The sequence below is a fragment of the Polypterus senegalus genome, chromosome 8 (genome assembly GCF_016835505.1).
Source record: "Polypterus senegalus isolate Bchr_013 chromosome 8, ASM1683550v1, whole genome shotgun sequence".
NCBI lineage: Eukaryota > Metazoa > Chordata > Cladistia > Polypteriformes > Polypteridae > Polypterus > Polypterus senegalus.
This window is the reverse complement of record NC_053161.1, coordinates 124,676,360-124,694,508: the sequence shown is the minus strand read 5'-3', so window position 1 is coordinate 124,694,508 and position 18,149 is coordinate 124,676,360. Positions and strand designations below refer to the sequence as shown.

Genomic DNA, 18,149 nt, shown 5'->3' with positions numbered 1-18,149 from the left:
ACGTTGGTGCGATACACATGCAGAACAGGTTAGAGAAAATGGAAGTACGAAAATTCAAAAGTCTCAAAAAAATTATAGTAAAGATCGCATTAGCACAAACAAATGGAAATAATGGAATAGCAATAAAAGATTGAAAATATTGTTCAGATTTAAACTTTTAAGTCAGAGACTTGTAGATTGTCTAATTCGTGTTGCCATCAGGGAGAAGTAGTGTTTCTTCCCAATGAAGAGTGTATCCACGAGAATTAAAAGATTTGGTGTTTGGTGAAAGTAAAATCCACATACTCTGTCACACTTGGGTCATAGAGTTGCACAGATACACTGGAGATTTTAGAGACAGAAACATTATTCAAACACTTCAAACAAGCATAAGTCTCTTTTAGGAGTGAATCGAGCTCCGTGTGTAGTCGGAGGAGAAAGTTCAGTCTCTCAATTAAAAGAATAGAAAATCTTCCACTTCATTTGGGCGCACCTCATGAACGGAACCCCCAATAGGAGCAGAGGATGCCTGGGGGAGAAGAGAGACAAGGCAGTGAGACAAAAGGAAAGCTGCTGTACAGGCTTTTAAATGTTTGAAGCTACACGCGAGATGCAGATCATGCGGCATGGCAGCAGCAGCAATCCAGCAGCTGATCGAGCAAAGAGGAGTAAAGAAAAAAACTGTATTTGTTTTCCATTGTATCACCGTTTAAGAGGGGGTTTCGGAGGAGCAATCACATCTCCTTGGGGTGCGTTCAGCCCCCCTCTTCACAATACGAGACTGGGGGATTTAGCGAAGCGAGCAGGGAGCAAAGCCACCTAGTATATATTGTGGCAAGCGGCTGGGGGTGGCACCCAGCCAGGATGCCCGGAAGGGATTATGCTTCCTCTAGACCACGAGGGGGCAACTGCCCTGGTGGCTTTGGGGACCACGGGAACTGAGCTTGGAAGTTCAACCCTATAGGGGCCCGTGGTCACTACTGGGGGCGCCCTGATGCCTGGAGAGCCCTGGCGTTTTGGGGTTGTGTGTGGCACATTTGTATATATTAGTTGTAAATAAACGTGTGTTGAGTGATTAAACCATGTGTACCTGTCTGTGTCCGGGCCAGTATATATATAGTAATCCCTCCTTGATCGCAGGGGTTGCGTTCCAGACCCCCCCATGATAGGTGAAAATCCACGAAGTAGAAACCATATGTTTGTATGGTTATTTTTATATATTTTAAGCCCTTATAAACTTTCCTACACTGTTTATAAATATTCCCTGCACAGTTATACAACATAATCCCTTTGTATTCTCTTAGATATAAGGTAAGATTCATTGAAATTATGTATGTAAACACACTGTTTATATACAGTAAAACCTAAATATTATTTTAAAGATATCGAGTGTCTCCGATATCACATATGATACAGCCATTACGATAGACAGGCCATCAGCAATAAATACGTTTAATGCAAGAAAAATTGTATACAGTAAATGTGTGTACAGTGACACTAACCGTACGTATATGTACTAAGTACTGTAAGTAGAAAATTAATTATGGTTACTCACCAACAATGACACGATGACTCGTCCGATAACAATGAGTTTAATTTTACTGCACAACAAAGGTGAGCGTTACAGCCCTTCTAAAGGAGCCACTTCAGGCAACTGTGTAGCACCGCCGTATTCTTCTTCAATCCAAATCTCTAAAGCAGTTTCCATCCAGACTACTGCCTTATTACATCCACTTACAACTAGTTTTGCACCCTGGTTAAAAGGACACTGCGGCCGTAGATCTTATATTCCTTTCCTACTTTTTAAATAAAAAGAATCGTAGCCTCATTGATGCTGTAATGACATCCTGCAGCGGTGTAGCTTTTCCCTTCCTTCAACAAATCCAAAACTTTTACCTTTTCGGCAATCGTTAACATCTTCAGTTGGCGCTTGGGCACAGACCCTGAAGCAGTAGCAGGAGCAGATCGTTTTGGAGCCTTAATGAAGGGCTTGACTATGCACAAAGATAAACACAAAACAGCACAAAAGTTAACTCTTTACACAGCGAAACACGTTGATGCTGAATGAGCAAGACGAGACTTCCTGGTTAACACCGCATTCAGCACACAGTAACTTAACTGCGTGCTCTGATTGGTTAGCTTCTCAGCCATCCGCCAATAGCGTCCCTTGTATGAAATCAACTGGGCAAACCAACTGAGGAAGCATGTACAGGAAGTAAAAGACCCATTGTCCGCAGAACCCACTAAGCAGCGTAAAAATCTGCTATATATTTAGTTATGCTTACATATAAAATCGCGATAGAGTGAAGCCGTGAAAGTCGAAGCGCGATATAGCGAGGGATTACTGTATATATATATATATATACTGTATATATATCTAAATCTATACTAATAAAAGGCAAAGCCCTCGCTGACTGACTAACTGACTGACTGACTGACTCACTCACTCACTCACTCACTCATCACTAATTCTCCAACTTCCCGTGTAGGTAGAAGGCTGAAATTTGGCAGGCTCATTCCTCACAGCTTACTTACAAAAGTTGGGCAGGTTTCATTTCGAAATTCTACGTGTAATGGTCATAACTGGAACCTATTTTTCTCCATATAGTGTAATAGACTGCAGCTCGATGGCCATGGGAGGCAGAGTTGCGTGTCGCATCATCACGCCTCCCACATAATCACGTGAACTGACTGTGAACGCAGTACGTAGAAAACAAGGAAGAGCTCCAAAGAGCGCTGAAGAAAAAACGCATGCAAGCATATTCATAAGTGCAGCTACTGCGGAAACAAAGCACGGTGTAAACCGTAAGTTTAAATTAAGTTTATAGACACACTCCTGCTGCCGATTGTCATGCCTACGACGGATACCATATTCGCGAGATACAAGTTTAATGAGAAGACACGAGGTATAAACGAGACTTTGGATCACTTTGTAATGGAGTTAAAATTACTGTAGCGAGAAACTTTTAAGTGCCGGGTCTTAGCTAACATTAAATAAAGCCGTGGACATCGCAACATCACACAAGAGAGCAGCTCACATGAACTGACTCAACACAGTACGAGAGATCACTTCCATGCATCAAACCTGTTCAAAAAACGCATTACACAATTGACAAGGTAGGAAAAGAATATGCTCCGAGCTGAGCTCCACAGCTAACGCGGTCTTGCGGAAGCAACTTCGTCACGCTGCCACCAAATACTCACAGAAAAATCCACAAGTTAATACACACGTTGTCTCTAGAGTTTCTCCACACTCAAAGTATTCCTCGCATCCCCGTTATAACCTCTGATCTCCCATTTCAATTCAGATGCCTCCAATTTCCAGTAAGGCTCTGCTTTGCGATGACAAGTAATAAGTCTCAGGGACAGACCCTACAAAAGGTTGCCATTGATTTCAGGCAAGATTGCTTTTCTCCTGGACAACTATACGTTGCATTCTCAAAAGTGAGCTTGCGCAGCTTCATCATATTACAACCAGACTGCAGTGAGATACTTTTAAGTGCCGGGTCTTAGCTAACATTAAATACCGCAGTGGACATCGCAATATCACACAAGAGAGCAGCTCACGTGAAGTAACTGAACGCAGTACGAGTGATCACTTCCATGCATCAAACCTGTTCAAAAAACGCATTACACAATTGACAAGGTAGGAAAATAATATCCTCCGAGCTGAGCTCCACAGCTAATGCGGTCTTGCGGAAGCAACTTCGTCACGCTGACACCAAATACTCACAGAAAAATCCACAAGTTAATACACACGCTGTCTCTAGAGTTTGTCCACACTCAATGTATTCCTCGCATCCCCGTTATACCCTCTGATCTCCCATTTCAATTCAGATGCCTCCAATTTCCAGTAAAGCTCTGCTTCGCGATGACAAGTAATAAGTCTCGGGAACAGACCCTACCAAAGGTTGCCACTGATTTCAGACAAGATTGCTTTTCTCCTGGACAACTAACTATACGTTGCATTCTCAAGAGTGAGCTCATGCAGCTTCGTCATATTACAACCAGAGTGCTAAACTGACAATGTGCTATATAAAGAGAACTATAACAATCGTAATAAACAAACAAAAAATAGCATACAAGCTGCGGATTAAATAAAGGAAATAGGTACCTGAACAGTACAGTAAGTCTCGAATAGCTACACAATAACTATAACAATCGTAATAAACGAACAATAAAACAGTACAGAACCGCAAAGCAAGGAGAAACGACAGCCTTATATGGCATTCGTTTATAAAGCAGCGGAGAAGCTGTGTGAAGGCAGCTACACAAAAAAACACCAGAGCGCCACACTCTGAATGTATTCTTCGCATCACCGTTATACCCTCTGATCTCCCATTTCAATTCAAATGCCTCAAATTTCAAGTAAGGCGTTGCTTCGCTTACAACCGGAGTGCTGAACTGACAACGTGGTATACTAAGAGATCCTTAACAGATAGTTATTGGTATATTTTCCCTCAGTTTAAAAAGGTTTTCTCTTCTTTTTAATAAAAATTTAGAAGCAGTTCTTCGTCGCTGCGAAGAGCGGGGATTTTGCTATATACAGTATATATATATACATGTACTGTATATATATATATGTATGTGTGTATATATATATGTGTATGTGTGTATATATATGTATATTTATCTGTATGTATGTATGTGTATATGTATATATGTATATGTGTGTGTGTGTATGTATGTATGTATATGTATGTGTATATATATGGGCCATGTTCCGTGCCTCTATTGTTGAGGCGGCTGACCGGAGCTGTGCCCGTAAGGTGGTCGGTGCCTGTTGCGGCGGCAATCCCCAAACCCGTTGGTGGACACCGGCGGTGAGGGATGCCATCAAGCTGAAGAAGGAGTCCTATAGGACCTTTTTGTCCTGTGGGTCTCTGGAGGCAGCTGATAGGTACCGGCAGGCCAAGCGGAATGCGGCTTCGGTTGTTGCTGAGGCAAAAACTCGGGCATGGGAGGAGTTTGGAGAGGCCATGGAGAACGACTTTCGGACGGCTTCGAGGAGATTCTGGTTCACCGTCCGGCGTCTCAGGAAGGGAAGCAGTGCAGTGTCAACACCGTATATGGTGGGGATGGTGCGCTGCTGACCTCGACTCGGGACGTTGTGTGGTCGGTGGGGGGAGTACTTTGAAGACCTCCTCAATCCCACTAACATGCCTTCCACGAGGAAGCAGAGCCTGGGGACTCTGAGGTGGGCTCTCCCATCTCTGGGACTGAAGTCACCGAGGTGGTCAAAAAACTCCTTGGTGGCAGGGCCCCGGGGGTGGATGAGATATGCCCGGAGTTCCTTAAAGCTCTGGATGTTGTAGGACTGTTATGGTTGACACGTCTCTGCAACATCGCATGGACATCGGGGACAGTGCCTCTGGATTGGCAGACCGGGGTGGTGATCCCCCTCCCTCCAACTATAGAGGGATCACACTCCTCAGCCTCCCTGGAAAAGTCTATTCGGGGGTTCTGGAGAGGAGGGTCCGTTGGATAGTCGAACCTTGGATTCAGGAGGAACAGTGTGGTTTTTATCCTGGTCACGGAACAGTGGACCAGCTATACACCCTTAGCAGGATCCTGGAGGGTGCATGGGAGTTTGCCCAACCAGTCTACATGTGCTTTGTGGACTTGGAAAAGGCGTTTGACCGTGTCCCTCGGGGAATCTTGTGGGGGGTGCTCCGGGAGTATGGGGTACCGGACTCCCTGATAAGAGCTGTTCGGTCCCTGTACAACCGGTGTCAGAGCTTGGTCCGCATTGCCGGCAGTAAGTCGAGCCCGTTTCCAGTGAGAGTTGGACTCCACCAGCGCTGCCCTTTGTCACTGATTCTGTTCATAACTTTTATGGACAGAATTTCTAGGCGCAGCCAGGGTGTTGAAGGGGTCCGGTTTGGTGGACTCAGGATTGGGTCACTGCTTTTTGCAGATGATGTTGTCCTGTTTGCTTCATCAGGTCGTGGTCTTCAGCTCTCTCTGGAGCGGTTCGCAGCTGAGTGTGAAACGGCTGGGATGAGAATCAGCACCTCCAAATCCGAGACCATGGTCCTCAGCCGGAAAAGGGTGGAGTGCCCTCTCAGGGTTGGGGGCGAGATCCTGCCCCAAGTGGAGGAGTTTAAGTATCTCGGGGTCTTGTTCACGAGTGAGGGAAGAATGGATCGTGAGATTGCCAGGCAGATCAGTGCGGCATCCGCAGTGATGCGGGCTCTGCATCGGTCTGTCGTGGTGAAAAAAGAGCTGAGCCGTAAGGCAAAGCTCTCAATTTACCAGTCGATCTACCTTCCTACCCTCACCTATGGTCATGAGCTATGGGTAGTGACCGAAAGAACGAGATCGCGAATACAAGCGGCTGAAATGAGTTTCCTCCACAGGGTTGGCTTTCCCTTAAAGATAGGGTGAGGAGCTCAGTCATCTGGGAGGGGCTCAGAGTAGAGCCGCTGCTCCTCCGCATCGAGAGGAGTCAGATGAGGTGGCTCGGGCATCTGATCAGGATGCCTCCTGGACGCCTCCCTGGTGAGGTGTTCCGGGCACGCCCAACCAGGAGGAGGCCCGGGAAGACCCAGGACACGCTAGAGGGACTATGTCTCCGGCTGGCCTGGGAACGCCTTTGGGATTCTCCCGAAGAGCTGGAAGAAGTGGCCGGGGAGAGGGAAGTCTGGGCTTCTCTGCTTAAGCTGCTACCCCCGCGACCCGACCTCGGATAAGAGGAAGAGGATGGATGGATGGATGGATATATATGTTGATATGTGTATACTGTATATATGTATATATATGTAGATGTGTATATGTATATATATATAGATATGTGTATGTGTAGATATGTATATATGTTTATGTGTGTGTGTGTCTGTGTGTGTATACAGTATATATGACAGTAACACTCATAACAGTGACAAAACAATTACATTGACAATCATGTAATTTACTAGTTTTTAATAAATTTGTAAAAACTTCAAGTAAACTTTTTTCATGTTGTCATTATGGGGTGTTGTGTGTAGAATTCTGAGGAAAAAAATGAATTTAATCCATTTGGAATAAGGCTGTAACATAACAAAATGTGGAAAAAGTGATGCGCTATGAATACTTTATCGGATGCACTATATTTATATATATGACTGCAACACTCATAACATTGACAAAACAATTATATTGACAATCATGTTACGTTATTTTTAAAATCTTTCCTTTTCTTTTTCATAACTTCTTTAACACACTACTTCTCCGCTGCGAAGCACAGGTATTTTGCCACTATATGTACTGTATATATACAAAGACAAGCAACTAGAAGATAATTGGGGGCATTTATGTTTTTAAACAAAAAGCATATAACTGGTATGCTTTGATTTGAATTTATTACCAGCAAATAAGCAGCAGTTTGCACCATTTAAATAAACCTAGATGACAAATGATATCAACAAGTACAGTAAAATTCAATAGGGAGCTGCCAAGTCTAGGAAAGTTTCCAGAGCTCAATTACTTAGGTTTAAACATTGTAAATGGAGAATCCAAAATAACAATATCTGCAATAGCATTAGAAAGTTCAGCTTTTCTTAAAATTTTTCAAATAATTGCGGAGGTAACAATGTAATCAGAGAATAACTCCAAGTCAAAATATTAATGTTAATTTTATTAGCAATGCTAGATCAATTATCTCACCTTAATTTGTGAAGAAAGGATGCAAAGTTAACAATCTACAAGGATCAGCCCTAGATATACTGGATAATAGTTACAGGTAAGCGTGAGCACAATGAGCATGAAATTTGGCATATTATATTAAAAGTGCATTAAACACTGCCCGGCTGCAGCATACTACACTTTGTGACCTTTATTAAAGATTAAAAGATACAGTATATATAGTCCAAGTTCTGCAACTTAATTTGAAGGTCAAAATTTTTCTTTAATATTGAGCGGGCAATATGGAAATCCAAGCAATTAACTTATAAAACAGCAGGATCGATTACGCTGTCATATTGTAGGACACAGATTTTTTTTTTCAACTTAGCAGAAAACCTCTCCAAGAATTATCCATACTTCAATAAAGTGGTTCTGAACCACCATTTAGTAGCATAGTTCTAACAGTCAATGGTCAGGAGCTCTGTCTTAAATTAAAGAGCATCCCCTGTTCCAACCAAGTTAAGATATACAACTACTCAATACAACAACATCACTGAAAGCATACAGACAAACAGAAATTCCTCAATTAGTTCACTGAAGAGTTCAAGTCTCAGTTAATGGAAAAAGTAGATATATTGATATATTGAGTATTTGTCAAAATCACCTACCACTTACATCTCCTACTCAGGTGAGCCAAGTACATTATGACCTCAAGTCAGTAAACACAGAAGTCCTGGCTGCTTTGTGAAAACTATTGGTCTCTGTGTAGCAGAGGAAACAAAAAGTAAATACTCAAAGCATGCACATTAAGCAGCCATCTGCTTATGCCCTTAGAACAGTAATAACATTTCTTTCACAATACAGTATCTTTTCTGTTTAAACTTATCATCAGTGATGTTACTGGGATTACTACATGTTTTGCATTTCTCACCATAAAAAGCCATCTGTGGTTAAGGAAGCCTATGCCAGTGCTTAACTAGTATTATGTCACCATTTTTAGCCAAAGAGCTGCAAGAAACTGGAACAAACAATGTTGTCTTGAACCTGATGTTTTTGCAAAGGAAGTATTTTTTGTAAAGCTTGATTTAAAAGAGTTTCATTTTTTCACTTTTTGCTTGTTTAGTTATTTTGAGTTTAACCCTTTCTGTTTCAACATGTGTCTTAGATTAGCCTTCAAACAAATATGTGCTACTTATACTGTAGATCTGCCTTAGTCACAAAACCATTTATACAGTATTAATACATTATATTAATACAGTATTAAAACATTGCAAGAAAAATACTAAAAAAATACCATAATGGAATAATTTGCTTAAAAAGATAAAGATACAAAATACTAAATATTCACATGAAAAATTGTACATTGAATTATTTTTGTAAGTTTATCTTTGGATACTTTTGATTCTGCTTCTGAAATAATCAGATGTGTTACTTTCCCAAAACTTTTTCTTCAAGTATTATATGTCAACACATGTTCGGTATAGGGGCAGCACAGTGGTACAGTGGCAGCACTGTAAGGAGAACAGGGTTTGCGTTTTCAGGCCTTCCTGCCTGAGTTACCTTTTGGTGCTCTGACTTCCTTCCAATGTCCAAAGACATGCAGATTAGGTAAACTGGTAATGCTAAATTGGCCCTAGTGTGCGTTTGGTGTGTGCGTGTATGTGGGTGATCAACCAGAGATGGACTGGCGCCCTGTCCAGGGTTTGTTCCTGCCTTGTGACTTATATTAGCTAGGACAGGCTCCAGAACAGTACAATCCCACACCCCACCAACCTTTGTTTGGATAAAGCAGTTTATCCCAATCAAAGAAGAAAAATCATGAGAATGGGATAACAGACATTGACAAGAAAAACATAGTCATATTGCGATATGTGGCTTTAAATTGCAGTTAAGCTGCACCTTGATTTAAAAAAATAATTATTAATGAAAAAGGAACTACATTAAACAGAGTACAAAAAACAGTCAGAAATACAGCCTAGAAACAAATGTGGACTGAAAGTATTAAATAATAATTCTTTTCTTTTTATCTTGTATAAACAGACATGTGCACTGACATAACATTAAAAAAATGGATGGATACATACGTCTAATATTTATGAAAAATGTTAGAAAACACAAAAGGCTCTTTATACAATGTTATAGCTCCTAAGGAAATTAATTAAAAAAAAGATACATGCTTTTCACAACAGCTTTACACCATGCCAGAATATGCATTATTAGTACAATATATCTGTCCCTACTTGCTTTTCATAAATTAAACTCAAAGATGCATTGATACTGGTTAACCTTATTAAAAAGCACAAACATGAATGCACACAAAAATAACATTTTGTTCAATGGATATTTATGAAATGTAGAAATAAATAAGCCATACGTGTCTCATAAGTTGTCACATATTTTACAACATGTGAACTGAATGATGATGAAGAAACAGCAGAGACTGTAATTGTGTAATTCTGTCCAGGAACAGCATTGGTGACAGTAGCCTTTGAATAAAACAAATAAAAAATGAAAAGAAAATGCTTTTAAATTTTAAGATTTTATTAGTTAGACATAACAATAGTTAGAAAAATATTTTATATAATAAATTAAGCATTATAAGTTCATTGTACAATACCTGAACTCTTGCAGATTCACAAAAAAATGTCAGAAATAGAAATAAAGTATGAATCATTATCATCTTAATGGTCTCCATAAAGGAACTAAATGCTTTTGCTCCTTTCAGTGCAAGTCAAAATGTGAAATGATTCTCCACATTAATATTTTAAATGTGGGTCTGTCAGGGAGCCGTGTAATAAATAATGAGTTGTATTACACAATACCACTGCCTTTTGTTTGTTAAGGCTGTACTTCATTACCAGAGTTTTTAGATGAGCAAGACCAAGGGAAAAAGGAAAACACAGTATAAAATCATCTTATTTGGACTCTGTTTTGTCATTTTAAAGAGTAATACACATAAAAGAAGTTGCTGTTCTATGTAATCTCTTAGTTAAAAATGTTTCCAACTTGTTTAAAAGAATGAAGAGGCACATGGCTACGTGTCTTTCATCCTCCAATACCTGTATTCTATTGCTTCCAAGATCCTTGACAGTGACATCTTCTCTGCTAGGGGAGACAACCACATGGTATCTGTCAACATGTCCTGGTGGTGCTATCCAGTGTATTGAAAAACTATTTGATGTCACATTTACAACTTCCACCTCTTGTGGCTTCTCTGGATCTAAAACAATATAACATAATCACTGAAAAATAGCTGTTGTTTACAATAAAACAAAGTATATACAGGTCTAGGATAAAGAGTTTAAATCCCAGGTTGCCCACTCTCTGCATGGAATCTGCAAATCATTTGCATATCTGAAGGGGTGACTGGTGGCTCTAAGCTGTACTGTTGTAAATGAAAATGGACATTAATGTATTTGTGAAAATACTCTTAAGATGAACACATACCCTGTCCAGGGATGATACTGGAGAGTTAAGCTATTGCCCTCTGAAACTGTTAACTGGACTAAGCATGCATGAAAATAAGTGAATGAATGGATGGATAGAACAAGTATATTTTCTGTTTATATTTCTGTGCCATCTTTATTGTTTTAACTGTTGCATCCGATAACCTGTAAATGTAATAAATCATTACGATGTCTTTTGCCTAACTTAAAATATTACAGCTATTGCTAATCTAATTACACATAGCTCTGCAGTAAGTAATTCAAAGCAGTGCAAGATGATTGCCAACATCTGTGTTGGATAATTTGTTTGTTATTTGTAATGAGAAGCAAAATATAAAAAACTTCCACAACCGAAGCTGCCACAAACAGATAATGGACATAGAAAATTAATATAATTTCTTTCTGTCTTTGATGAATGCTAGGTCTCCTGGAACTATGATTATTACTACTAAGTATGACCACTGCTAACTAACTACTACTAACACCATGGTTTCAATCTGGAGGCAAAAGAGGTTATATTATTATTAAATATTAGGCTGATGCCTTTATCTTAGGTGACTTACATTAGGATATGTTACAACTTTTCACAGATGGAACAGAAACAGAGTAAGTAATTTACTCAGGCCCAAAATGTTTGGTATAGGTTGGTATTGAAACAGGAATCTTGTTGTAAAGTTCCAGAAAGCTCTGTCTATAGCTGTCAATTTCCCAAATTGATTGTTAGATTTTATATCATGAAACTGAATGGCTGTATGAACAGAAATCAGAACAGCAGACAGCCAAATGAGAAGAATGCTACAAATCTTGAAGAGTTGTATGACTGGCAACAAGAGGAACTGTAACTCCTGTGCCCAAAAACAGTTAGGTTGATAGCAGCATATTATCAAGCACTCCAAAATACTCCCTAAATTTAGCTAATTATAAGCAAAATGCTGCTTGGGATCAAGGGTATACACATAGTGCTGTTTAGGTGGTCAATTTGATTTTATAAACTCAGCTTTATCAGTGCATTCTTGTTATTTCATAAATATGCTCTTTCATTATTTTAAGAAAAAAAGGCAAAATATGCATATTATTTCAAAAGAATAAAAAATGCAGATGTTAGCAAAACATAAAGCATTTAATAAGCATGTCCACAATGAAGACCTCATCATATCAAGCCGCCTTCAGTTTTTAAACATACTTAACTGATCCCAAGGGAACATTTCGGAGTTACTATAGCCAATGCACAAACACAGCATAGAAATTAATAAATAAAGTAGCCCACAATTTTGTTACATTAGTTACCATGTAGAAAGTTTGAGACATTGCTTGCTGTTAACAAAACTTTCAGTTGTCTTTAATCTACTAAAAATGGAACTACATTTCATTAATCTTGTATAGATATTTACATAATATCAGTATCTTGCCATACTCAAAAAAGCACGCAGCATATAGTTTAGTAGTAGGCAAGAAAAGGAATTAAGGAACCAGACCTATTACCAATTTTCAGGAAATTTAAATTAAGCCCTAATGAAAGGCATTTAGTTCACTTTTTTAAAAGCAAGATAATACACAATTAACTGCAACCTTTTTTTAACTTCTATTTCCTTGGGTAAATGTGTTTTGCATTGGACCAGCACCCTATCCATAGCTGATACCTACATTGTCCTCAGTGCAGCCAGAATAGGCTCTAGCCCCCTGAAACCTGAACTGGATTAAGTAGATTCAATGGTGGATCGACATTTGCATTTTTCCATGAAGGACCCTTCACTCAACACAAATTTGACAGGATATGCTCCTTCTTTTGTTGGCTTTAGGAAACTACCTAACATTTTATATAGAACCGAGAAGCTTTTTTTCCATGGAAATACCTAATATTCTGTACCTCTTGTGTCTTTAGTGGGTCCTCTGCAGATCCCTATCTACATAAAAGATTTCAAGGTTCCTGTTAGTGTCAGGCGGTGGGCTTGCGCCCTGCCCAGGATTTGTTCCTGCCTTGCGCCCTGTGTTGGCTGGGATTGGCTCCAGCAGACCCCCATGACCCTGTGTTGGGAAATAGTGGGTTGGAAAATGACTGACTGAAAGTCTGGCTGTTAGTGTCAGGACACATTTATAACTCTTTATTACCCCAAGGATAATTTCTGCCTTGTAACAGATGCTGCTGAGAAAGTCCCTGTAATGCAATAATCAAGATAAAACAAAAGATCGATACACTTTAATTCAAGTTTTTACTAAGTGGCTACTTCTTTGTTTTATCAATATTTAACTTTAAAACTGCCAAACAACTCTAAACATACCAAAGTGCATAGAATAACATATACTAACGGCTATTGGCTAATTAAGAGTCAATGGTAACAGTTCTTTTTTCAGTTTGCTTCTTTAAAATATATAATTTAGAACAAAATAAGAAAGCACAACATTAACATTAGAACACAGCCACTATTTTAATGAAAACAGGCTATTCAATCCAACAACCTCACAAATCTTAGTCACCAAGATTCGTCAAAATAACACTGAGTTGAGATTAAGGTTCTTTAAGTTCCCCCTTCTACCACACTATTTGGTAATTAATTCCATGTTTTTATGGTTCTTTGAAGGCAGACATACTTTCTAATGAAATTTGTTCTTAAAAAGTTTCCAACGGTATCCTCCTGCTGTCCAAGAAGACATCCCTGCTACAAAACATAAAGTAAAATATATTCTTACTTCTTTAAAAGGTTACACAAGATATGGTGAGCCAAGGTTTGAAGGAGTATTGTTTTTTTATAATCAAACAAAGGCTATGTAAGAATTTAACTTACCAGCAACAATTGTTACAACTGCCGATGTTCCTTCAATGTTTTTACGAACTCTGCTTACTGTAAAATTATATGTACATCCAGGAAAAAGATCAGTGGCTGTAAAATTAAGCCACAGTTTTGCAACAGTCAATTCTCTTAAAAAAGTAGAGTTTGAAACAGTCACTTTGTAATGGTCAAATATTCCTGAACTTGATTTCCAGATTATTTCAGCAGTACAGGTACTAACAGATGAAACAGACAGAGAAATGACACCAGGTGGACCTATAAGAAGCACAGTTTGGGAGAGTGAAACAGATTATTTTAATATGTTTAATACATGAAAAGACTACACAAAAATAATATTTTTCCAAAAAATGAGTTGAATGACTTATTTTGTACCAGGTAGAACAAGTGAGGGTTTCGCTTTTGATAAAATGATCTGAGTATACCCCTCAGAATCATCAGAATTAAAGCAGTAAATGGTAGCTTGTTCTTAATTTTATATGTAATACAAAAAGAAAAAAAAAGTTAATCTTACGTGCAGTGAACAACTTTGAAACTGCCATACTGCTTTCAGATGCAGATAAAGACTGGATTTCAAACACATAGTCACTTCCAGGGTATAGGTTTTTAATCTGAGTTCTGTTTCCAGTGACTCTAGTTACATAAAGTGTTTTGTTGTTGGCTGGCAATCTGTAAAGGAGCTATGGAAAGAAAATAAAGTAAAAACTGAACACACTAGCTAGATACACAAACATTAACAATTTACATTGCTATTTATTTTCAAAGCTCTTAAAAAATGTGAAAAATTACAGCAAAATGAGCACCACTCTTTAATCATTTGAAGATGTGTCTAAATCTCTACAGTCTGTCATAGATAAAACAAGAATGGTTGATGTTTGGCTTTAATGTTATAACAACTCCAAAAAGGCTTGAAATGACATACATATTTTTGACTTGAAAATACTGTAATACTTTTGCATATAATATACTGTATATTATTAGAATTGTTAAGGAGAATAGGTAATCATGCAATGTTCAGTAACTCCAACTATCTTTCAGCCATTAAGAATTCTTTTCATATTGAACTAGAACTAAAAGTACTGTATATAGGCAATATTTTTTCAGATAATTTGCTAACTCAAAAAAAGTTTACTGTACATCAACAACTATATATCTTACTTTAATATGTTTTCAGCTGTTGACATTTGCATTGCAAAATATGTATAATCTGTGTAGTTAATGATTTTACTTGTTCATATCTGAATATTAACATGGTGTTTGTATTTTAATGCATGCCTAAGACTGGACATGTCACCACTCACAATATGAGGATACAGTTTATCAAATTCTGTGAAGGAATAACAATCCTAAAAAAACAAATTAGCATTTTTTCTTATCATAAACCCAGGATTACAAGGTAATTTAAATGGAGCATTGATAAGATTTCATAGGAATTTCAAAGGAAGAAACAGCAGATAGATGAAGTTACTATAAAGTGTGGTGGGTGTACTGACACAAAAATGGCTGGCATTGCACCATCCAAGTGGATGCTATACATTACTAGTGGCTAAAGTGGCTCCACACTCACTAAAGCGTTTTGAGTAGTGAGAAAAACTCTATAAAAATGCAAAGAGTTATTATTATTATTATTATTATTATATAAGGATTATATAGGGATGCTGAAATAGAATAAGAAGCTTTGTTTTGACAAAATGAACAGATTTCCTGTCGAGTATGGTGTGCTAGAAAGTTCACTGAAAACACACACTTTTATTTAGATTAATTTTAAGTCCAGATGTATTTTAAAATTCTGCTAATGCTAATGCCTAATGGACTAATGCTAAAGATATTTGTGGGTTTGAAATACTGTAAAGTGCAAAACCATATCTCCTGCATATAGTGATATTTTCTGTTCAAGTCCCTCTCTGATAATTCCCATGATCTCTGAAAAATTTTGAAAACAAATACAATGGCTCACTGAGTCTTCTGGACTGGTATAATTTTAACCATACAGATATATCTGGGACAACCCCATATTTACGCAATGTGGTCAATAGATAGACTTCGACTTTGTGAAAGGTTTTTTCTGTGACCAAAGATAATAAGATCTCTTGTGTGTTAAATTTTGTGGGTGAATATATTACATTAAAAAGATGCCAAAGGTCTGAAGCCAAGTGCCTGCCTTAGATGAATCTGGTTTGGCCTTGATATTCCCAGAGGAAACACTTTCTAAATCCTTCTAGCTAAGAAGTGAAATTGGTCTATATGATGCAAATTTTAGTAAATTTTTATTTTACTTTGGAAATATGGTAATTAATGTTTGGGAAAAAAGTGTGAGGTTAAATTTTGTTGCTTCTGTGAATGTTGTTAACTTAATGGAGATTGTATATAAAATTTCACTGGTTAGTTATCAGTGCCTGCAGCTTTCCCTCTTTGGAGTGAGTTTATGGCATCCAGTAGTTGCACTAAGAGTATCGAGCTCTGGTATTTGTATTGTATCAAAAAACTCCTTATATTGTGCCTCATCTTCTTTTAACTGAATGGAATATAAGAACTTATTGTACTCCTTAAATGTGTAAGTTATATTTTTATGGTCTGTGATTTTATCTCCAGCTGCACTGGTAATTTCTGTTCATGCATTGTGAAATTCCTGCTTGTGGATTTTTGAGCTAAAATATTTTTAGCCTTCTCTCCATGATTATAATATTAAAGATGAGCTGTTTGATTTCTTTTCATGTCAAGAGATTAAAATCTGATTGTAGAACCTATCTTTTCCTGTAAAGTGCCACATTTGGAGACATGGTGTATTCATAGCCTATTCTGGAAATCTCACTAACTCTGATGCCTTCTTTGTCTTCCATTTATGAGAGACACATGAAATAATCTGTCCTCTTAAAAATGCCTTCCAAATTGTTCAATGTATTCCTGTGGAAACCTCTGAGGATGCATTAGTCTCTAAAAAATAATCGGTTTATTTAGGTATAAAGTCTGTAAAGTTCACATCAGCTAATGATAGGGGGTTAAGATACCATTTACGAGATGAGTGTGTAGCGCATAATGATTCAAGCTTCAAGATAAGTGGAGTGTGATCAGAGATAACAATACTGTTGTACTTAACAAGGTAGATAATGGGAAATAAATTATTATCAATGAAGAAATCATCAGTTCTTCAGTAACTATTACTGACTGGCGAGAGAAAGGAATATTCTCTTGAACTTGATATATGATCCATTACAAACTTTATGATTGTCTTTACGGTATTAGATAGTATCATCACTGTAGTTGATGATCTATCTAGGACTGGATTTAAAACACAATTAAAATCCCCATCCATTATAACTGTATTAGAGCTCATAAGCTTAAAACAGATTATTCCATTCTATAATTCTATTAATCACATAAGTTGAATATATATTTATCAGAATTACATTAGAATTGATTAAATTACCCATCACCATGACATAGCACCCTTTGGGATAAGATACTGCATCTGATGCTACAAATGGGATTGACTGGTGTATTAAAATTCCCCCACATCAGGTTTTCTTTATATAGCTGAAATGAAAAATTTGGCCAGTTCAGTCTCTTTGCAGTCGAAACTAGACATTACTTATTAAGTGTGTCCCCTGTAAAAATACTATCTTAGCATTTAGCCTGTGAGGTGGGAGCATTTTTTTTCTCTTTAGATCATGATTGAGGCTTTTGACAAATCAGCTTACTAAATGCAATGTTTGGTCAGAGGAATACTGCTACTTAACATTGCTTAACACTTAGCTTTAACACTGAATCATATCATTATTGAAGGGGTGTGTCATTATATTGGTAATTACAATTGTGGGGTGAAACAAATAGACAAATAGTAACTTGCTCTCTTTCTCTTCATCGCTCTTCTGAGAATAGGACTAACAACATGTCCTAGTATCTTTACCCTAAATGTATTCAGTACAAATTATTCTGCTGGCTATCCTCATACTGTATATATTTACAAATAAGAACCACTTCCAAGCCATTGCAATCAGGTAATGTACGTTCAGCAAGGTGCCTCGGTAACTCATTTATGGGCAGTAGGCTAGAAGGATAGTCAAAAAGACAGTATTTTGTATAGTGTTTCCTTCGTTTTAACTGTCTGGGACGGACCTTTAAGTTGAAGGATGAGGACTAAAATTATCAGAGTTCCATTAATAAATCAAACCTGCTGCATGTTTGCTTTGAGAAAAAAGTTAGGCTTAAATATAAAATATGAACCACAACAAAAGGAAATGCTGTCCTAGCATAGTGAATATTTAATTAAATTACAAGAGAACAATTTTTATTCTAGATAAGTTTAAATAATTTTGCACTAATTTAGTTTTATGTA

General features: G+C 37.8%; 1 protein-coding gene across 1 annotated transcript in view; it reads right to left on the bottom strand.

Moving 5' to 3' along the window:
* The window catches only part of ptprq (protein tyrosine phosphatase receptor type Q), a 205,438-nt gene that overhangs the window by 185,249 nt on the left and 2,040 nt on the right, over positions 1-18,149 (bottom strand). Inside the window, exons 2-5 of the mRNA XM_039762178.1 lie at positions 14,328-14,493; positions 13,811-14,071; positions 10,641-10,801; positions 9,956-10,067 (exon numbers count right to left, since the gene is read on the bottom strand). Coding sequence (XP_039618112.1) covers positions 9,956-10,067; positions 10,641-10,801; positions 13,811-14,071; positions 14,328-14,493 — 700 coding nt within the window. The remainder of the gene's footprint in view (positions 1-9,955; positions 10,068-10,640; positions 10,802-13,810; positions 14,072-14,327; positions 14,494-18,149) is intronic.